Below are 22055 nucleotides of genomic sequence, written 5' to 3' on the forward strand. Positions count from 1 at the left end.
GGGGTTTAACATGGCCTTATTCAGCATTAATGGCAGGTTATTAATACTGCTGACACTGTAACACTGTGCTGAAGAAACCACACTTTATTCAGCCATGGTATACAGATACCAGACTGACTGGTCATCATTTCACCATGTAGTTAATCTCGGTATTCTGTGAATGAGAACATACATAATGATTTAGGCATTTGTGAAATATGGCATTACGAGCCCTTGACATGTATACCAAATAAATTGGTACACTGGCAATGGGGCGTAAAATGGACGGTGCACATTCATAATTGTCAGATAGGCAATTTAGGCAAAAATGTTCTGAACAAAATCTTAAAATAACCTATAAACTAAATAACATTATAAATTTAAACAGTGTCATGCAAATGGAATGAATGAACGGTTTTCAATACAAAACACCCATTATAACCTTAAAGGAGTGGTATCTGCATTGAGATTCCTGAAACGCAGAACCGACTGATTGATTGATAGTAATTGATAAATTGGCTTTTAACGCCGTGTGCTCAAGAATTTTTCACCTTTGTGACGGCCGTCTGTTTTTTTGGGTGAAAGAAACCAAAAATTGCAAACGGCAAACCATTCCCAAGTTCTTGATAATTCTCTTGCCTTACAGCCGCAGTAGCAGAAATGAGAGCTGGTTTGGACCGGATAAAATTAATCAAAATTATATCTGTGACGAGTTGATTACAAATGTCCAGAAGCATGTATTGTGGCGATGTCTTGCAATAACCTGTAAAAACTGTTTAGTAATTGATGACCTTGAGGCTTAATAAGTTAATAATAAGCTTAATAAGTTAATGAGTTAAAAAAACTCATTTGCATCTAAGTCATGGTGCTAGGGGCGTGTAATTTGCTACTATTTAAGCATTTACATTTAGTATAAAACCATTGATGATGTCAAGAGGCCGTATTTCACCGGTAACGCGTGACCATTTGCCAGACATCACACTCCTTGTTGTCGCTGCTCTGATTTTAACCTCTATGCTGCACGTCCTTAATTATACAAATTAATATGGCTTGTTTTAGTACATCAGCTAACTTGAGACGCTAGTACAGATCTTACAGGAACTAAGTCCTAAGTTGATTCGTGTTGAATTAGACGGGACAAGGCACGTACAAGCATAATCTAAATCGCACCAATCCTCTTGTACTTCCTGGCAGACCTAAGAGCATTATACATTCTAGACGGCTGTGAATTTCTCACCAAGACTTGAAGTATCCATATTAGGGCCGTGCAAAACGGCAACGAGCGACATCGTTTAATGACGAACTTACCGCGACTATTGCCATTCAAGTTTGGATTTCTTCCCAATAAAAAGCTAAATTTAAGGTTATGGGCTTTGGACTGTACGCTGCGCTGTAGCCATATATGTACGATTTGTGTCGGGTAACAAATAAAATCATTGACAGTCTTCATTTAAGGGTAATGTACGGCTTGGCGAACGCCCAGTCGCTGAAGGCCCGCGAACACTGAAGTGGTGGTAAGACACCGCGAGTCTCTGCACAATGTCACGGTCCGGCGTATATCATCAAGGCAAACGCCTCCGCAATTACGATGAACGCCTAAACCAGACTGGACAAAGAGCAGCATGGATGGCAACTCCGCAAACTGCAACATCGTAGATGATATCATAGATCATTCTCCAGATCGCAATTACAGTGGACCTGTAATGGAGGATTATTTCGAGTATGCTGTTTTCAAAGTTATTATGGATTTATGTCTCTCCAGTTTTATTAGGATTAGGGACTGTTGGAAATCTACTCTCTATTTTGGTCTTTGTCGGCGTCCAATATGGCGTCTTTCTACATCTCCGTTTTTTGTGGCCCTGGCTTTGCGGATATGTTCGTTTTGTACAGTGGTCTTCTACGTCGATGGTTGGTGCACGTGTATGACGTGGACATCCGGTACTCTCTGACATTGGCTGCAGGATCCACATTTTCTGCGTCTACGCGTCACTCCATTTCTCGGCATGGGTTTTAGTTTCTTGTAACCCTAAGCCGTTTTCTTAGCGTATGTTTCCGCTAAAGGCCAAAGCAATTTGTAGTAGGAAGAAAAGCAAAAATTTCTATATGTCTTGCGTTTGTTGCAATCCTGGCCGTCAATTTACATGAACTGATCGCGCGCCAGTTTCAAAACACCTACGTTTCCGGACCCAACGGTACATTTACTGTCAAGATCATCTGTGGTCATATTTCATCGGGTTATGCCGAGTTCTTCAAAAACGTCTGGCCATGGATTGATCTAGGTATTTCCTCTGGTGTCCCGTTTGTCGTGATTATCGTCTGCAACAGCTGTATCGCGTGGAAGGTGATTGTTTCACACCGCTTTGGGAAGAAAGCGTTGTCTCGCATCAGCAGGGTTCAGGATAGACGTGTGTCATCCATGACAGTCGTCCTCCTGGTGCTCAACACCGTCTTCCTCGTGACCACAGCGCCCTCTAGGATTTTCCTCATCGGGTCACCCGCGTGGCATGAAGGGGCGACTCCTCACAAAGAAGCCGTGCTTCAGCTGTTTTGGGCGTCAGTCAACCTTCTGATGTACTTGAACAATGCTATCAATTTCATCCTGTACTGCGTCAGCGGCACACAGTTCCGAAATGAACTGAAGTCTCTCATCTTGTGGAGCAAATCTCAGGTGTATCCTATACGCTCGAAAACGCTCGTCTTTCCACCAAAAACTGTTCAGGCATCGTCTCCCACTGAGGACAGGGGTACTAACGCTCTGAAGCCCTACCAAGAGTGGACACGATATTAGCCAATGGATGTGGTATCTACCTGAATGTAAACGATGGGAAGTACGTATATCCGAAGACCGATCAGATAATTTTCAACTCGCACAATCCACAATGAAGAACCTTTCCATCCTAAAGTAATTCGTACCAGATCTGTGTAGTCTATACTGCTATATCCTGCATTTGTCATGATGATTTCTGAGCAAACTGCATGTTCACAAGAGAACAGTGGTTTTAACAGCATTATCGGAAAATGGTTCACCACTGCAGGACATTTCAGCCTCTCGGTAATACATTCCGACGTGTCGGGAATACATTCTTCACAGTATTTCCTACAATAGGCCTACGTATATATTTAATTGGAGACATTTTACTAACCCAAAAAGTGATTCTCATGATATTTTATGGGGTTGTTTGTTTCATTTTGTACGGTATTCTAACCACATGTCGAAGGGGAAGCATGACCAGCTGATCAACAAACAGGTGGTTTTCTTTTCTTCTGTACGTTGCGCGGCCTTAAGTCATGAGGTTTGTCAGCAAGCAACTGGCGAACGGGTGAGGGTTTTCTCCAGACGCTGGGTTTCCTCCGAGCACTTGTTTCCTCCGGGCACTTGTTTCCTCCGGGCACTTGTTTCCTCCAGGCACTGGTGTTTTCCACCCATAAACACGGCCACCGCTATGTTAATGAAAAATTCTTGAACGCGGTGTTAAAAACCGAACAATTAGACAGAAAGGTCTGCAACAATTAAGATGGTATTCACACACTTGCAGATATAACATATCGGTACCCAAGATCATTAATTGTATGCATTCGCTTATGAGAAGAACGCAAAGAACCCAATCAAAAAACTATGTGACACTTAGTTATTTGTCCAACTCTTGTTTCGATGATCTTGTGAATAGACTTGTGTGCAGTAGAACTTGATACATGTATGCGTTTTATACATATGTATTTGTGGTATTTGTGTTATTTGTGTTATTTATGGTATTTATGTTATTTGTGGTAACTGTTTATTGATCTCAATGGATTTATGATACATGTATGTGTGATGGGAAAATGTTTTACTTAAATATATTTCAACCATACTATTCTATATTTGGGCGCTTGTTCATAGTTATGTCTATATATCCACTCTTAGCCTTAAGTAATGTTGCTCGTGCCGTTCTCGCCATTTGGATTGATGTTTTTTTTTATTTATTTATTTAGTTGGAGTTTTACGCCGCACTCAAGAATATTTCACTTGAACAACGGCGCCCGATGTTATTTTAGGAGAATAACGGGCAGATCAGCCGCTGGTTTCTGAAACATCTTCCCACGTGCGACCGCAGAGGAAGACAGCATCATCTGGACTTGAACTCACAGCGACCGCATCGGTGAGGGACTCTTGGGGCATTGTACCGTATTTACATACAAACTGCTATAGGCCAGGAAAGCCTCTTGAAGTTTTTAACTTATGTATTACATGCTGTATTTATCTTGACAACTTAAGGGCCATATTTAAAATATCTGAAATACAGACCTATGCTTGATGGCGAACCAAATAACTAGTAATTTACCAAAGAATGTTCCGCATGTAGTTATGCGACACTTAAAAGCAGTGTCGTTCAACCAGCTTCATTAAACTATCACGCTTAGCTGTATCAAGTTTCACCGTGCGACACAGAAGCAATAACAGTTATAATGGCACGGAGACAAGCTCGTGTGGTCTAGAAAAATATATCATTGGCAAGTGACCAGGTTTCTCATCTTTCTGTGTTGACGAAAAACTGACTACACAGATCATGGCAGGCATTTCATAAAACTCATGTTCTTGTAATTGTTTCACATTTCGTTTTTTCCGACCAGCTCTAACTTATTATCGGCTAACTTCCGCTAACCATAATATTCACGTTGATTCAACGATGATAATTTTGTAGTACATTATTACCCGGAAAGCACGTTAGCCACGTTCTGAATCACAATACTTATAAGCACACTGACATCATAGGCAAAATATTTATGGGTAGGACTGGAGAAAACTTGAACATAGCGGAACTTTAGAAATTGCAAATCCTGACGAATAATATGAGGTTTCAGACCTTGTATCTCAGTTGCACAAGGTTTCAAAACTCTAAAGACAAAATATCTGTCTTCGTTTATCCCAAGGGTTCCGTTTTGCACAAAAGGCACAACTTGCGTCAAAGGTAACTGTCATGACACTACATACATGTACTGGTACTGTACAGAGATACGTCGCCATGGTAGAGTGTCTGGGTGGCAGGTACATCGTGTTTAAGCTCATATATATTTGCAGCTATAAACCCATATTCAATATAGGATTCAGCGGTTTGATTTTTGTTAAGATTTTAACATTTCACTACGTCTCAGCATCCATGGTTCTCATTTGCTGTAAGTTCGTTTAACTAAAATGGGATTGCTGAAACTTTATGAAATATATTTATTGAAAGATATCGCCGAATTAATGCAACGATAAAAATGCTCCATCCTGTCTCCGCCTCAGACAATTTTAGGCCCCTTACATGGAAGCAGTCAGTTGTCATGAATTAATGAACAGTGCCTGTGTAATCAATCTATTGGTGACGGAACAGGCTAAAGTTCGTGCATTTTATTTTCGGGCTGGAAAGAAGATTCGCCTTACAGTTCAAAAAATCACCTCATTTTCTGTTCTCTGCATGTTTCTACGGGGATTGCTAGATGAAATCAAGATGCCGATTGTCTGTCACTATCGTTACCTATATGCATTCTAACAGAATCTAAATTTAACAGATTTTTTAAATTTGAATTTAAAGGAAGGCATGCGTATTATACACATGTTTACCTTCAAGCGCAAGCAATCTCGGAAATTTCGGTTGCTGTTCACTGTTACAGATAGTAGGAGAGCGGGATATGGCTCGGTGGCTTATGAATGAAGGAATGCTTGGGGTTTAACATCGTATTTAACAATTTTTCAGTCATAAGACGTCGAGGAGTCATCAGGTGTGTGTGGCAGGGCGAGTCCATGCCGCCAAAGTGCTGCCAGAGACACCAGGCATGACACTCCACTCATGTAGCCACATTATACTGACGCCGAGCCAACCATTCCTGTTTTCTTTCTCTAACCTCTCTGTGCCGAGTGCCAAGCGAGGCAGCAACAAGAACCACTTAACAAGTACCAAGTCTTCGGTGTAACCCCACCAGGGTTTGATTCCGGGTTTCTCGACTTCGTGGTGGTATGTGGCGCACGACTCCAATCACGAAACACAAGAAGGCCAGGAGCGCGTCCAGTTCCTTTTTTGGACATGGAATTTATAGATTCTTCCACATTGTTTGTTTGTGGGTTTGAATGAGAGGCCAACAGCGCTCTTACAACAGTTTGGACAGAGTTACGTCCGGTGAAGACCATTTAATTTCCACCAAAACACGTCACAAATGAGAGGGTAAATCAGTTACTTTCCAAAGGTCCTTGGTTTATCCTAGGCACGCCAAAATGTTTGTTTTCGCCCATTAAACTAACCACCATCGTATAAATGGAAACGTCTTGTCATGCCATGGTTAAATAAAACCATATAAATACTTAAAGTCGAGGGATTTATATAGTAGGTTTTTTATTCGCCAATCATACTTTCTTATAGAGAAGAATAACTTTCATATTAAAAAAAAAATAAGATACGGTTATAACATTCAAAATCAAAAACAAAAGGTAAACAAAATTCAAATGAGCTTTTCAGCGTGAAAGTATGAATTTTCAGCCAAGACTTCATAGTGATAGGGGATTTTTTAAGTAAAAATGATACCTTCTAGAATATTTCTCAACTAAAACCCATAACTTTGAGAACGATCTCAATCAAAATCGACAGCATCAAGATCTGTATAAAATAAAAGTTCCAACCTTGAGGACTACCTCATAACCAGTTGTTCCCAAATTCGTGTCTAGCTTAATTCATTTGAGAATGTAAAGATCATTTGAAATTACGAAACTAAGGTATCTCTTAACGGTATCGAAGAATAGCGGCAACGAGAGACAATCGGGCACAAAAACGATACGCACTCGAAACATTCACAACACGTCTGGACACAGAAGGCATATTTCTTCAAAATACTCGATTTGCTACACAAAAAAAACACGACGAATGCACGTACTCACAAGAAGTTAACACCAATATCACAGATATAGCTTGTATTCTGTACCGTTCAAATATCGCCAGTGAAAAAGTTGGAAACAACAGGATAAAAATGTTTATAGCCAAAGCTATTTCAAGACAGTCTCATTTGATCAATGACTGAAGACTTATAAAAGGCTTAGATAATGATTGCTTCATATGATTTGGCCAGGCTGTTTTTATCTGTTTCTGACTACATCCTTAAATTTGAAAACAAAACTTACAATAAAATGTTTCAGCACTTTGTGTAGTTATCCGAAATAAGACTACCCTCCTTATACCTCCAGAATACACATGGTTGTCGTTCTATCGGGTGTAATACTATAGCGTACACGAATGGTTTTGTCGAAAAGTTTGTCCATTTACCTGCTATTCCCAGTATAATACCACATTTCCAACAGCTATCTTAGCCAAAATTTATTAATCAATCAATAATCAATAGTTTATTTAACACAATTAAAAAATATTATTAGTTTCTGTACAAAAGCCCCTCCGTTTGTGTATTTATTTACTCATATACATGAATCTGCATGATAATACTGTTAAATCACGGAAAATTTTCTCAAAGCAGAGAATATCCTTATTCCATCCAGTCATGTTAAGTTGTCCTGGACAAAATGTACATAGAAACTTGGGTGTCCCAATGTTTGCATACACATTCTCCTGATTGGACACGCGTACAATTTATATTTAACGGGGGTATAACACAACATAACCCTCCCACTTCCCAAATATATCTCATCCACAAATGGGGAACGGGGTAAGATCTTGTAAGATCTTGTAGATCATCTTTGCTTGAAAAAAAAATTTGTGAAAACAAAAACTTCGTATTTACGGTGCATGTTTGAAAATACATTAAGGGAGAGCTGAGATAAATATGATGGTAGATTTGTGGAAGAGAAGTTCCTATATATGATGCATCTGTTGGAGGAGCGCTTTCCTCATGGGATGTTGTCGCACGACCTCCGCTGTGTCCATTGCTTCCTTGATCTTCCACTGTAGCTCCGCCTCGGCCGCCACGCCCATACGGTACTCCTCCTCCTCCCGGGCCGCCTCCTCGGCACGCCGTTCCCGCCGGTACGCGATCTGGCTCTCAAGGTCGCTCTGGTGAAGGTGGTTCTGTTGTTGTCGCTTCTGTCGCTCCGCTGCATCCAGGCGTTTGTTCTCTTCGATCATTTCGTTGATGGCCACTCGCTCCCTCTCGGCCTCCTGCTGACGGATTTCGTTCTGTCTCACTGAAAGTATCAGAAATATTAGACGGTCAGCTTATACCGATGATCTGTTCATAGTTGAACACATGAAAAGATTTGACTGCTGCCATGCATAACATCGGCGGCCTCAGCAACTGCAAATCAACGAGACACACTAGTTCTCTTTGCGTCCTAACTACTTACACTATATATACTGTGGTGGTTTGTGTAGAGGGTTGTTTAGGAAATGGTCATGCGATTTTTGTACCGGAACGTCTGTTATGGTTGACAGATTGTGTAGAAATGTCTGTTTCGGCGCCTAGATTCTGAGGTTTGTCGTTCATTTGCAATGCCAAAACAGACTGAGAGTCAATCCATAGATCCTGTGATTTTTTCCTTTGCTTGATGTATTACGCCCGTTTAATGGGTTTTTTTTTTGTCCTACGCAAGAATATTTCATCAATGATATGCCAACAATATGGGCTCTTTTGTGTTTTTGGAATGTGGGTATATAGGCGAGGGTGGAGAAGGGTGTGGACTGCGATTGGAGACAACCATGCAACGCATCTGGCTGGGTAAACTTACTAGTCGCAAACATACTGAATACGCCACTTTACTTAAGAAAGGATTGCCGTTGTCAAGAGACTTCATCACACCACTTTGCCAACAAAGAAATTCCAGTTGACAAGATGACTTTCGCTGTCAAGACTACGACCAAATGCCACAAAATTTCAACTCATTTTCTCGTATTTCTCATCTCTTATTTCTCTTGGATTTTTGCATTCGAACATCATAAATTGAAAATGTTTAAAGATGTTTGTGGCGTGCGGGCTGACTTTTCGCCTAAAATACCACAAATTTGACACTATCACCAAGGTGGTGCATCAGTTTGGTTACAAATAACCATCTGTCGTTTTGCTTACCACTCTCGCTTTTCACTCAACCTTACGCAGAATACATGGCTCCAAACCCTAATGTCAGGTTCTATACGAAGGGTTACTTTAAGTGTAACAATCAAATACCATGCTGACACAACACATGAATTAACAATCGGCTGCTATACCATTATAAGGGCATAAAGCTGTTCGTAAATGGTCTGTCGGCCTTTCGCCAAAATACGGCACATTTATCCACAAGAAGCTGGAATAGGTATAAAATGAGCAAAGAATCTTAAAGTGACATTGAGCTCACTTTGACGGTGCAGTTGCGTTTTTAACTGAGAGCACGGCACCCGATAAGTTCAGTAAATTGCTTACCGGTAAATGGGTAGTTTCTTGTTTCGGTCCAACAAGTGTTTCTCGAAAAGAGTTAAGTCAAAACTATCTAAGAATGGTACAGAAAGTTTCGCGAAACTGCGCTCTCTAACCATCATCCCGGCCCCCTAGGTGTACGTCTGTGACTTACATCTCTCCTGGATCTGTCCCTGGCGGACTTGTAGCACCTGGTCCAGCAGCTGTTTGCGGGCCTTCCTCTCCAGAGCCCACTGGTCCAGTCGCTTCTGCCACATCCGCTCTACCTCTTCGTTCACCAGACGATCCAACTCGGCCTCCTTCGCCTTTTCCTCAACTATTAATTTCTTAAGATATTCTCGGTAGCGACGATCCTCCTCCTTCAACTCTTTCTGTAGAATCAGAAACAAATGGGTTTACACGCTAATCTATATACATGTAGATGCTTCTGTTAAGAATTAACCTACAAAAACCTTCTCGGCCGCTATAGCTTTGAATGGGACAGATTTACATCATAATCAGATGTACTAAAATGTATTACCTTTGACTATCATAATTAGAACACGTCTTACTATTTTCTCAGCGTCAAATGTACCTTAATTCTTAATTCGTTGTACTTATGCGAACACACACCGTTATTTTTTCCCGAACAAAGCAGTTTGTAATCGCTTGGTATTGATGTACAATCAGCACAAAAGTTAATAATTTTGGTTTTTTCTTTGTTGTCCTCATAATGCCCTGATCATTTCACACATTTTTCTCATAAATTTATATTTTCTTTGGCAATTCATTTTGTCTGTCTGTCTGTCTGCAGGCGTCTGAAGTCGGGAACGAGCACGACTATGTCTTTATATATCTTCCAGAACAGATACAATAATGCTTGTATGCTAATAATGCTAATAATAATGCTAATAGCGAAACTTGAGTGACATATTTCACACATTTAACTAAGTACAGTCGCACTGTCTTCCTCGTAGATCAGGGGCGGATTCCACATAGCCATTTCTGACGTAAGCCAAAATTTACAAACCTTGACACAGTTCAGAATTTTGGGAATTCGAATTTTAAATTTGGATACATTCGTCGTAAAATAACATTGATGAGGTGATCAAAATGTTACAACCCAAAAATAAAGTCTAAATTCATATTTCAAAATCTGACTGAAGTCAGAAATGGCTGTTTGGAATAGGACCCAGATCGGCATGCTGAGAAGACCACAGATTGTTGGTCATTTTAGGTTCGCATACCTTTCTCTGAGCCTGTTCCATTGCCTCGTTGCGGGACTCTTCCAATAGCTGCTGGAGAATCTTCATGTCAAAGGCGAGCTGTTCCTGTTCTTCTCTGGCCTTCTTCCTCAGTTTTAGCTGTAGTGAGTGGTCTAACATGTTTCGCGTCTCCTCCTGGCGCCTCACTTTCTCTTCCAGGTGCTTCTGCTCCTCCAGTTTCCTTAACATCGCCTGTTCTTTCTAAACATCAGAAAACATGACAAATGAACCTCGGATAGGCACCTAGCAAAATCTGTGACAATATACAGTCGAGTGTTTGTCTTCAGCCAAACTGTCCTTTTTTTTCCCATCATCGCTTTATGAACTTGGGCTTTTCTATTGAGTGCAATGTTTGTATATTTGAATTACATACAAAGTGACTTAATTTTTGAAGTCAGAATTAAATCCTTTTGTATCTATGATTAGTTTTCCACCAGCCTTGACACCCAACCATATGAAACTTTTCCACTGTTACCACAAACTCACCAACAAAGCTGCCTCCTCTAACTTGAGCGCTTTAGCATCTGCTTTCTGCTGAGCCAGTGCTGCCATCTGTTTCTGCAGGACATCCAGGCTGCCTCGAGCACGCTCGTGTTTCTCCAGCATCTCCTTCTCTTCTCGAGCAGCCTTCATGGCTATGTCGTCATACCAGAGTTTAGCAAACATGGCTTCTTCAGCCGCCCTCTCCAGTTCCTGCTCTTCCTTCATGCGGATCTGGTCCAGACGCTCTGCACACACCTCGTCCTGCTGACGCTTAGACAACGTTGACCGCAGCTCCTCACACTGATTCCTACGTACAGATGCAAAAGTAATTAGGCCTACTGATCCCTAAATACAGTTACAATATGCAACATGAAGGCCCCATGATAGCAACATGAAAAACTAAAGTTGTCCAAAGATAATAATACATTCCTGGAAAGGGGCATTGATATTTTTGTACTAAGATACGTCAACTTGTGTGAGGAGTTAGCCCCGAGTCATCAAACAAAATCTGGTAAAAATTAGCATATGATATTACCTTTAAATCTGCATAGGCCTAGAACTAGGAAAACAAACACCACTGTAGTACTCACCTGAAAAGTCTGTCTAATTTTTCTTGCACTAGTTCTAATCTTTCTGCTTCTCGTTTTTCTTTCAGAAATTTGGCTCTTTCTCTCATCTTTGCTTGTCTCTCTAGAGTTGTCTCCTCTTTAGCTTCCATTTCCCGTAAATACTGCTCGTCTTCACTGCTTAACAGTTTCCTGAGCCTGCGGGTGACAAAGTATTGCCAAGCATTAAATGTGGTGTAACGAATACACAAAGGCAAAAGGGACAGTGTCACATAAAGTGTGGCACACTGATCCCTAAACACAGCGACAAAATGCAAACATACAAGGCACACTGATTGCTACAACGTGCAGTAGCATTATATGTGGTATAAAGAATACACAACAATAAAAGTGAATGTCTCAAATAAAGTCTGTTGATTCACATTAGATAATGAAGATTTCAAAATTAGACCCAAAAATTCAGTCACAACTAAGTCATTCATTTTGACTAAGTCATTCATTGTTTGAATTATAGGATGATATGCTGTTGGAACAATGTAAGTTTCAGCACCAGCTGTACTATTTAATGATTCTTTTCCTCTTTAAATGCTCTTTTTGGATTGACTTTTTAGGGCACACACAGTAAAATGCAATATCTTTATGTCAGGAAAAGCATTGGTTTCTTCTGAATAATTTTTGACAATTACATTCCAATTCCCAGACTATGTTATTGTAAAATAAACCACCAGTGCTTAAACACATCTAAAAACATTAGATGACATTGTCTCTGCTCAACCTGTTTAAATCTTATTGCAAAATTAACAGGCTACTATTTTCTTATTTTGAATATTTTGACATTGAAATCATGTAAAAATTCTGAAGAAAACAAAAACAGACAACAAGTCAGAAGCATTTCTTTAGGTGGTTACTAAACTCTATAATGACAAATCCATGCAAATTGGTAGAGATACACATGAGTACACAGTATATTTTATCAATACACTCCTAATGTCCTGTTCAGTTCAACATACCTTTCCCTTCTATCCTCTACAGTGAATTCTTCCGCCTGTAGATAATCCCTGACTCGTCGTTTTACTGTGTTGACCTGAATTTTCCTGTCTGTCATCTTCTCCCAGTCATTTTTCATATCACATAATTTCTGATAATGTGTCTGAGATTCTGCGTCTTCTAAAAATTTCTCTTTTTTCCTTCTTTCCATGATTAGGTAATCAGCGGGTCGTCTGTTTGGAGGTCGAGCCAACTATAATAATAAGGATAAAGAGATAGAAGACCCTTACCCTTATAAGGTATACTTGAGGTACATCTGAGGTGTACCATTGGGGTGTAGCATATCAGAACTGAGGTGTGTCTAAGGTATACTTGAGGTGTATCTTAGGTGTACTGAAAGTGTATCTGAGGTACTGCCAATTATGCAAATTAGTTCTTCATGTACACCTAAAGCACACATCAGGGGAGGTGTACCCTGAAAATATTAGGTAAAAAATATGATGCCTGAGATGTGTCTGAGGTACAACTGAGGTATAGCTGAGGTACATGCTTATAGACAAGGTGGATATATACTGTTTTCACTTTCATTTGATAGAAAAACTGGCTCAAAACACCTAAATATTGGTGGTATAAATTATAGATAAGCTTAAGTAATTTTTGTGATTGTATGCTGTTCTTTGTTTACAGTATCTGTAAATCTCAACTGAATTACAACAACAACAGTGATATACATTTACATGGGGCTTTCTAGCTGTATTTTTCTATGCCTTTTAGAACGTCATGGGCCCAAACGTGTTACAAATTCTGTCCCAGGAAGCATCAATCAGTGCATAATTGGGTTGTTTTCCCACAGCCTGAAATATATATGCACCTAGTTTAGGGCAGCCATCTTGGAATAATCAGGGGCAAATATACCTGAGGTACATCATTTCTTTCGCACAAAAATATTTGTAATTTTTTACTGGCCATTTTGTCTGAAGTAAAATGTAAATCTGATCTCTTGTTTCAAAACTTGAAAAAAGTGGCTGAGGTGTACCTGAGGTACATGACCATTAATTTATAATCAAAAACTCTCAAAGGTGTACCTGAAGTACATCACTTACTTCTTTTTTAACTTTCAAAGTTTCTCAGGTGTCACCGAGGTACATCTTCTAAGCATTGATCATTTTCAAAGTTCCTGAGGTGTATTTAAGGTACATTACCTCAAAAACCACTTCAAAACTCTTAAAGTTTCTAAGGTGTACCTGAGGTACATCTTCTAAGTGTTGATTTTTTTCCAAGTTCCTGAGGTACATCTGGCCAGGGTGAACTTGAGGTACAGTAGGCCTACATCTCAGATAATACAGAAGGGGTGTAGACCTACGCCTAATCTATACCTCACACTAAGGTGTACATGAGATGTAGACCTCATCTAGTATTTGTTTGCAGAATAATCAATTATTAATGTGCATTATGAATGAATGAATGAATGATTATGGCTTAATGCCACATCAGCATAATATGTGTTATGAATTACGGTACATAACTTTTGGCACAGAGTACTGAGCAGTTTGGTTCTTACTGCACATATTACACAGAGTGTGGCTGGATCATGTATTCGATGGGAGTGCAGTAGTTGCAGGGTGCTGTCTGGCATAAAAGAGATCGAGATATAATTATTTTTAATAAAAGTAATGTATAGCTTACATGTAATTTAGGCCTAAGCTGAATTAACGTGTATGGTATACCTTTTCGTCCAAAATAACGTGCCCCATCAGTAACTGGCACATGGGTCGCGTAAAGTTAAATACTTGCATTTATTGTAAATAACATTTATTGTAAAATAACAAAAACACGAATGACATGTTATACGGTAAACGTCTACATGAATAGACGTTTTTTCTGCGCTTTAAATAACATATCAACACAACAGTGACTAACTCATAATATTCTTTATGTTTTACAACACCGGGAAAATAGTGTAAATACTCACGATAGCCACTGAATGGGGAGAAGGACCGGTAAATTCCCGTGTCCTCCGAGGCCGCTGCGATATCATCGCCATTTTCGCAGTTTTTTTTTTGACTTCGCAGAAACACGAAGGAAAGCTCAACGAAGTCCGAGGTATCCCTGTACAAAGAGCCTTCCTCTACATTCAAAAGTACTCAGCTTTTTCTCCTATTGTAACAGAATGTTCAAATGTGGCTCAGGATTGTTAGGTTTTTCGATAATATAATGAAATTACCCCCCTCCACCGACCTCAACTGTCAAGCGTAGCGTGTGTTTGTATACATTGTGACGTCACGTTACCAGGCGAACCGATGATACTCTCCCAGCAGAAGTCTTGCAAGCCATATAAAATCAGTATCGGTAAATGGGAAGTGTTGAAGTAAATAAATATGGACAGCAGACGTTATTTTACAGAACATCTTTGAGTATCTCTGTTTCTGGAAACGTTGCTTTATAATCCGACTGGAAACCCTAACAGAGGCCGGATCTCTCACAAAGTCTATTGTTTGAGAAACCACATGAGCGAAAATAACTCAACATAACTTCTCTGCGTGGTGAATTGTGATATAATCTAGTTTAATTATACAGCATATACTGGGTACATATTATACTTGCATTGCAGTTTTAATTTAGCATAATTCAACTGTAATATTTCATATCAAATCCAACTGCTTTTCTGCAGTTGGAATTCTATCATCTAACTTTTTGTGAATGTAATTTACTTTTTTTTCCCAATCAACATAAAAATACAATCTTATTACATAGACCTACTTTTTTCACTGCAGTCTGTGTATGATATCAGATAAGCTGTTTTATAAAATTAGAACCGTACATGTAATATCAAAATTTGGATGAAAAAAAAAAAATTCACATCAAGCTACTAAAAATTGAAACATGCAAATTTGATGTCTTACTAGTAGAAATTGTGCACAAAGATTGTCATAGTTTTTCACTAATTTCATACTTACTCTGAGCCAATCATCAGTACACACTTTGGTCACGTAACTGGAGGTGAAAACAAAGCCAATTTACGGAACCCATGCAGGGGAGATAATTATTGAAGAAGATTTTAGCATAAAAATGAAAAAGAATCTTTTTTAGATGAGAAATTCTATTTGGAAAAGTAATCAGAATATGTCATGCCTTTAAATATGATATTTTCAATGTTCTGTAGTACTTTCAACTTTAGGAATTGGCCAAAATCATAGGAGAGGAATCCGGCTGGGTGCTCGAAACTATGCTATTTGATTCAACAATGATAATCAAAGATGATTTCATTGTCCTTTGTCTTAGGTAAGATGTGCCCATCTTCTAATCATGAAAAATTGGTGTAAATATATATTCCCTTGGTTGTCAATATAAAGTTTTAATAATAAAAAAAAAAAAAAAACACCAATACGTTTAAATGAAAACGGACTTTCGTATCTCCGAAGGGTTGGCGTTTTGAATATACCCTAAAGTAACAGCTCTGCCTGGAGATTGGCCAATGTCGACTGGAGCCGTTTGGCGCACATTTTGAACGTTTTATTGAGCGGTTTATTTACGGGCCCTTGTTGCTTTTTCTTCGAAGGTAATGCCACATAGTTTGGACATATTTTGGAAGCTGCGTTTGTCTGCGGACACTAACATTATACCTAGCCAAAATCATTGAACATAATAAATGTTAATCAGTCAAGGGTCCAAATCTCAAACTGAAACAGAAAATGTCAGCATGTGTAATGATGTAGGCCTGACTGTCAGAATGAACATGGAGAGCTCCATGGAATGACGAACTAAAACTCATGCGCTAGGATATTAATCTGCCTGAATCTTATCACACATGCAACAAAACGAAAAACATTGATGATTAGGCGTACATGTAATTGCTTTTTAAGCTTAATTTGGGTTCAGGAAACCTAATTCATCACGTTCATTCGCACGTGGCAGCAGCAAGCAGGTGACTAGGTGAATATTGGGAGGGATAACAAGTCACGTGATCATAGCTATGTATAGGGAAATAAACAACATTGAACGATATTCTGAGTACTACAGCTGATAATAACCAGAATTTATAGTAGAATACATGTATGTAAGACAATGTTCACAACAATCTACACAGCATACTTAAGTCCTGAACATCAAGTACTTCTAGTTTTGTATTAACTCCCCGTATTTAGACAATGTTGTCAATGCTGTGTCTGAGCAAGTAAAGCATGTTGAGGTGAGAAAAATGGGAGTTGCCCTGGTCTCGAGATCACAAGGCGGAAAGGAGCATACCAAGTTTAATCATTGAAATTTTTACTTAAGTCCAAGATCACTTTGTGATCCCAAAGCCTCAAGTTTGCATCACAGAATTATCCTACATGAGGTTCTAAAAAGCATAACTTTTTGTTTTTGTAATGTTACATAACTGAGATATCGCAGTCGAAAGTAAGAAAAAGTGCATGGATTGAAGAAATAGCATCGTCACTCAATAAATAAACTAGCTCACGCTTGATCGATCAAGATTGATAACATGGCAGTGCTTTCGATTTTCTCAGTATGTATGATTTAACTCACATTGAACTGAAATACCTTAGTTATGCATTATAATAATAAAAAAATTTGCCGGTGGGATTTTTTCAATGCATATCTATGCATTTGACATAATGTTCAGGCCACAACATAACTTTTAATTTCAATGGTTGCATTACCCTGTAAACCACATCAAACTTGAATCTAAAGTTTGATCAAGAAATAAATTTGATAATAAGTTTTTAATAAATAAAAGATTGATACAAAATTTCCCATTATTAACCACACAGAGCATACAACATATATAAAGCTACTGCTGTGCATGAGCATTTATAATGGGATAAAAACCAGCCCTTTTTCTAGGTGTGGGGGCCAAAGGTTAGCATACTAGCATAGTACAATGATCCACAAACCTCTTGCCAATGCAGTTGCTGTGAGTTCCAGCTCATGCTGGCTTCCTCTCCTCGGCTGTAGGTAAGAAAGTCTGTCAGCAACCTGGTCATGGGTTTCCTCCCACCATAATGCTGGTTGCCATCATATAAGCGAAATATTCTTGAGTACAGCATAAAACAAATCAGATAAATAAATAAATTTTCTGGGGGCAGTTCTCTCGTAATCATTCCCTGCTGGATTGTGGGACCTTATAACTGCTATTCACATATCACAAAAGTCGCCATGTTATGTTTGATGTGTGAATATTCATTCATGTAATCTGGCCGATATGACTTATAAACACATAATGTTGGTACCTACTGTAATGTAGTGTGCAGTGCTCTGGATATTTGCTATTCGTGGAACTATTAACAGTATACCAGAGGTTGCTGGAGCTCATGAATCTCTCTTTGTTACACTGTGGAAGATCCCATTAGCATACATGTGTAATGGTAACAGCTTTTCAGTGCTTATAACTTCGTACTTGCTGTGCTAGACGAAATTTCCATTTAGATCATTTGGTAGAGCGCTGGAAATTGGCTGTGGAATTCCAAGTTCAGATCTTGGGGTGACCCACAAAGGAAATCCTTCAACCATTACATATGCATGTGTTACCAGCGACTGTTGAATCATCAATTTACTGTACTGGTTACCCAATTAAACACACAATCAAACTATAGTATACAGGTGCATGATATTAACATTTTTAAGTTTGTGACAGAATCACATCAGCACAGCGTAAAGATGATCTGTAAGACCCTGGAAGAACTGGCTGCACATTTCAACAGTCAGCTGGCATCCTTGAGGCTACGGGTGGAGCTGCGAGATGCCGCAGATGGAGACATGACTCAGTCTCTCCTGGCTTCCATCCAATCAGATGTCAATGAGCTGGCAGTGATACTGAGGCTGATTAGAGGCGAGATTTCCAAGCAGAAAGAGCAGATACAGCAGACAGAGGTAGTATTTAATTGTATCTAGGATATCTGGTATATACAGGAATGAAAACTGTCTCCTCATCAGTTGATTTTAAGAGAAGTCAGTACTTTCAAAGCGTCTAATTCTTCACCAAAATGGACGGAACTAATTAATTTACTACTGGGGGTCAGGTAGTGGAAAAAAATTCAGCTGATTTTGCCGGAAAAGGTAATTCTCTTTCCTGGATTAAGGTAGTCTATCTTAATCCCAGGTCGTGTTTATCCAGAATGCTTACGTGTTTGTGTCATATGGGTAGTGTCTGTGAAAATTGGCCTTGACTACGTAGTCTTCATTTGACTGCCTTCCAAGTTTTTTCTTCCAGGTGATAAAGGAATCTATTCAGGAACTAAACGCTAGTCTGAGGCATGCTCTTGATAACATCCCTGCCAGACTGCCACAGAAACAAAAACACAGGTGAGTTTCACTTAACAGTTTTAATTAGTTCAGCTTGTTTTGAAGATACAGACATATCAAAGAAATGGGTTTTTTTTCTTTGAACAGTTGAACGAGCACGCAGCTTTGTGTTACTTCTGATCAAACTTAACATGCTTATTACATATATAGCACATATTTTAAATGCTTAGCATTACGTGGTATGTTTAACTGTCTTACTTGTTTGTTCAGTTCCCCAGAGGCACAGCAGGTGGAGATACGCCCCACACATGTGGATGCGCCTCCAATGGAACGTTGGCATGTTCAGCCGAGGCAACCTTCTGTTAAGACCAAACCAGCATCATTCTATGTCCAGCAGCTAGATCTGCTCACTGTGGATGAGTTCCAGTCAGTGCCAAAGTGAGTCCCTGGATGTCAATAGAGTGAAACATCAAAAAGGAGTTTCTTTATTGTGTCGGGATAATGTTTGTATATGATATTTAGAATCGATAACCGGTTACATTTGACCTTACATGTATAGTTGATAGTGACGTGAAACTACGCTGCAGAGATATAACCTCAATGCTGAATAACAGTATTTGTGCAGATTTAAAACTGGTACTTCACTTCATTGCTTAGTGGTGTTAGGCCGAGCAACAGTTAGCCCACTAGACTGTTACTGGGTTTATGGTGTCTTGTCAGGTGTCTGCAGCAAGACACTAGCTTGTTTTATTGTAGAAATTACCATACGTGGGAAGGTCGGTCAGCAACGTGCAGATGGTCGTAAGTTAATGTGTAAAAACTTGCTGGATATGCTGCAAACAGTTTTCTAGTTGTGCCCAACAGCTGTCATCTGGCTCAGGTGGTTAAAGCCCTGACTCTGTGGCCATCAGACCCTTGACCAATGAGGGCACATGTTTGAATTTAGCTTTCGCTGCTATGGCTGCGGCTGAGTAGGTTTGTCACGTACCTTTTGATTGGCAGTAGTTTACTCTTGGCAGTGTGGTTTTCTCCACCCAGAAATCTGCTGGCCATCATACAATCAAACAATGTTTGAGAGTGGCTTGAAACATCAGTCAAATAAATGAACAAAAGCTTTCTTTGGACCTTAAAAGGTCAGTGAACTTAAATTTCTATTGTTAAGATGTCATTCTCCAGGTGGTAGTTTTCATCTCGTGTGATCATGTTACAGGTACATGCGGGGACGGATAACCTATGATCAAATGAACAATGCTGTTGAGGAGTTGAACAAGGCCCTCAGCGCTAAGTACAAACTGCTCGGACAGAAACGCACCAAGCTTAACGATGCCAACCGGAAAAAATGGGAGGTGTATAAGAGCCAGGATATCAAAGAATCAACTGGTAAATACCAGCTCATGCATGACATCTTGTAGACATTGTGTAGCATGGCACAAATGTCATGGTGCAGCCTCCCTGGCTGTTGGTTAGCATGCCAGCATGTCACAGTGACCAACAAACCTCTCACCAATACAGTCATTGTGAGTTCAAGTCCAGCTGTACGTAGGAAGTTCTGCTAACAACTTGCGGATGGCCATTGGTTTTCCCCGGGCTCTGTCTGGTTTCCTTCCACCACAATGCTGGTTGCTGTTGTACATTATTAGTATTATGTCTTGAAACCTACTTGCCTATTCATATATGATGACTTAATGACTGCTAGTTTACAATTGTATGTAGAACATACTGTCGCACCAGCTGGAAGTTGGATTAGAATAAATGTATTGAAGTAACTGATTCGCATATTCAACAGACCAGAACCTTTGTTCTAATTTTAGAATGGCTTCCACAGGTATGAACCAGCAGTGATTTCTGTTTTTTGTTCTGCAGGATACTTTTTCATTGTGGATGCTGACGTTAAAACCTACAGCAATTTGAAGATTGACCGTGCCTTTAGCAGCTTAATGACCATTCTGCGTCACTGTGGACGCATCAAGGAGATTCGTGGAGGAGGAATAACGAGATACGCTGTGCTCATTGCTTGAGGAGCAATTGAACCATAACGTCCTGTGCAATGAACTGCTGTGCCAATGTCTTTGTTAAAGAGGTTAAGCCATAGATTTTTGGCAAGAAATACATATTCGGTAATAAAATCTAATTTTGTATATAACAAAAGTAGCTCAGATTATCTTTAAGTGTTGACTGACTGGTTTGTGAATATTACACATCATCACACAATACAAGATTTCATATCAGTAGCTGGAATACCTTCATATTCCACAAAATCTTAAAAAAAAACAACAACATGCAATTCAGTTACAATTTTCTCTCCAGTCACGTTGTAGCTTCCTCGCTTGGTGTTCAACATTAAGGGGAAGTGCACGGACTAGTTGACCCATATCAGTATAATATCATGGGTGGGGCGGCTTATTTGCCTTTGGTAAGGCTTCTCAGTGAAGCAGTACTAAAAAGAGAGGTAAAAATCCGTCCTGCAACAAGGAGGCACATTACATGCACTCTAAGGACTCATTCGTCGTTATATGACTGAAAAATTGTTGAGTATGGCGTGAAGCCCCAAGCAATCACTCACTCCTCCTGAGTCGTATGTGGCAAGGCCTGCCAGTATTTTGTAGAAAGCCATAAATTTCTTCCGAGCTCTGCCCAATTCCACTTCCACTTTCACTGTAATGTTGGCCACCGTCCTATAAGTGAGATATTCTTGAGTTTTTTTTTTTTTTAAATTTGACACCTGCATACCATTGTTATTTCTAAAGAGACCTCTTCCTGTCTCTACCATGTGCACTCTGCCTTAGTTTTCATTTTTACTTTCATTTTGGGGTGCATACATTGTAATTTCTAATAAAACACATTGTTACAGAATAAATACATCTATATTATTTCGCAAATATATTGTGTTATATTTGATTTTTTTTTTTTGTATTTTGTGGCAAATCAGTCAAGAAAAATGTGTTTATTAATAAGGTGCCAAGAGGCTGTTCCTCTAATCAAATATTTATATGAAAGCTGTTATGTTGGACCCCAAGATTTAAAGCTGGGAACACCTAACAAGTGTTGTGGTGAGAAAAATGTATCACAATGTGCTAGGTTGTAAATTACAAATTTTGATGTAAGTGAAAATTCACTTTGTGGAGTTGAACCTACTGTGGTCATCTACATTTACAGACATAGTAAAGAAGGTTAACCATCTCCGCCTCATTGGGTTTGCTTGCTTTTA

At 39.4% G+C, this 22055-nt stretch overlaps 3 protein-coding genes across 5 annotated transcripts; 2 read left to right on the forward strand and 1 right to left on the reverse strand.

The window, feature by feature from the left end:
• The first annotated feature begins 1701 nt into the window (after positions 1 to 1701).
• On the forward strand, positions 1702 to 2767 carry LOC135473250 (probable G-protein coupled receptor 139). Its single transcript, XM_064753096.1, is given in 4 exon segments — positions 1702 to 1789; positions 1792 to 1842; positions 1845 to 1917; positions 2041 to 2767. Coding segments are annotated over 4 exon segments (939 nt in total).
• Positions 2768 to 6314: 3547 nt separating this feature from the next.
• Positions 6315 to 14837, reverse strand: LOC135473052 (cilia- and flagella-associated protein 53-like). Its single transcript, XM_064752836.1, has 7 exons — positions 14577 to 14837; positions 12628 to 12857; positions 11642 to 11815; positions 11055 to 11358; positions 10551 to 10769; positions 9479 to 9695; positions 6315 to 8119 (listed from the first exon to the last, which is right to left on the reverse strand). The coding sequence occupies exons 1-7, from the start codon at positions 14646 to 14648 to the stop codon at positions 7791 to 7793; spliced, it is 1545 nt and encodes a 514-aa protein (XP_064608906.1). The 5' UTR covers positions 14649 to 14837; the 3' UTR covers positions 6315 to 7790.
• A 1245-nt stretch (positions 14838 to 16082) lies between these two features.
• LOC135473733 (spindle and kinetochore-associated protein 1-like) lies at positions 16083 to 21540 on the forward strand. Of its 3 annotated transcripts, none has more exons than XM_064753606.1 (6): positions 16083 to 16163; positions 18240 to 18475; positions 18816 to 18907; positions 19118 to 19285; positions 20058 to 20227; positions 20711 to 21540. In XM_064753606.1, the coding sequence occupies exons 2-6, from the start codon at positions 18263 to 18265 to the stop codon at positions 20863 to 20865; spliced, it is 798 nt and encodes a 265-aa protein (XP_064609676.1). In that variant the 5' UTR covers positions 16083 to 16163; positions 18240 to 18262; the 3' UTR covers positions 20866 to 21540. The 3 variants fall into 3 exon arrangements, with proteins under 3 accessions (XP_064609676.1, XP_064609677.1, XP_064609675.1); XM_064753607.1 differs by having other exon boundaries at positions 16086 to 16163; positions 18230 to 18475; XM_064753605.1 differs by lacking the exon at positions 16083 to 16163 and having other exon boundaries at positions 17542 to 18475.
• Positions 21541 to 22055: the final 515 nt, after the last annotated feature.

Source organism: Liolophura sinensis, chromosome 8 (genome assembly GCF_032854445.1).
Source record: "Liolophura sinensis isolate JHLJ2023 chromosome 8, CUHK_Ljap_v2, whole genome shotgun sequence".
Lineage (NCBI taxonomy): Eukaryota > Metazoa > Mollusca > Polyplacophora > Chitonida > Chitonidae > Liolophura > Liolophura sinensis.

Excerpts from the sequence above, each read along its gene's own strand:
- LOC135473052 (XM_064752836.1), bottom strand. The coding sequence starts at position 14,648 with ATGGCGATGATATCGCAGCGGCCTCGGAGGACACGGGAATTTACCGGT. Across the intron at positions 11,816-12,627 it reads GTAGAGGATAGAAGGGAAAG|GCTCAGGAAACTGTTAAGCA; the intron begins GTATGTTGAACT and ends TGTCACCCGCAG. Across the intron at positions 8,120-9,478 it reads GGGACAGATCCAGGAGAGAT|TGAGACAGAACGAAATCCGT; the intron begins GTAAGTCACAGA and ends TGATACTTTCAG.
- LOC135473733 (XM_064753605.1), top strand. The coding sequence starts at position 18,125 with ATGTGTTACCAGCGACTGTTGAATCATCAATTTACTGTACTGGTTACC. Across the intron at positions 18,476-18,815 it reads AGCAGATACAGCAGACAGAG|GTGATAAAGGAATCTATTCA; the intron begins GTAGTATTTAAT and ends TTTTTCTTCCAG. Across the intron at positions 20,228-20,710 it reads GGATATCAAAGAATCAACTG|GATACTTTTTCATTGTGGAT; the intron begins GTAAATACCAGC and ends TTTGTTCTGCAG.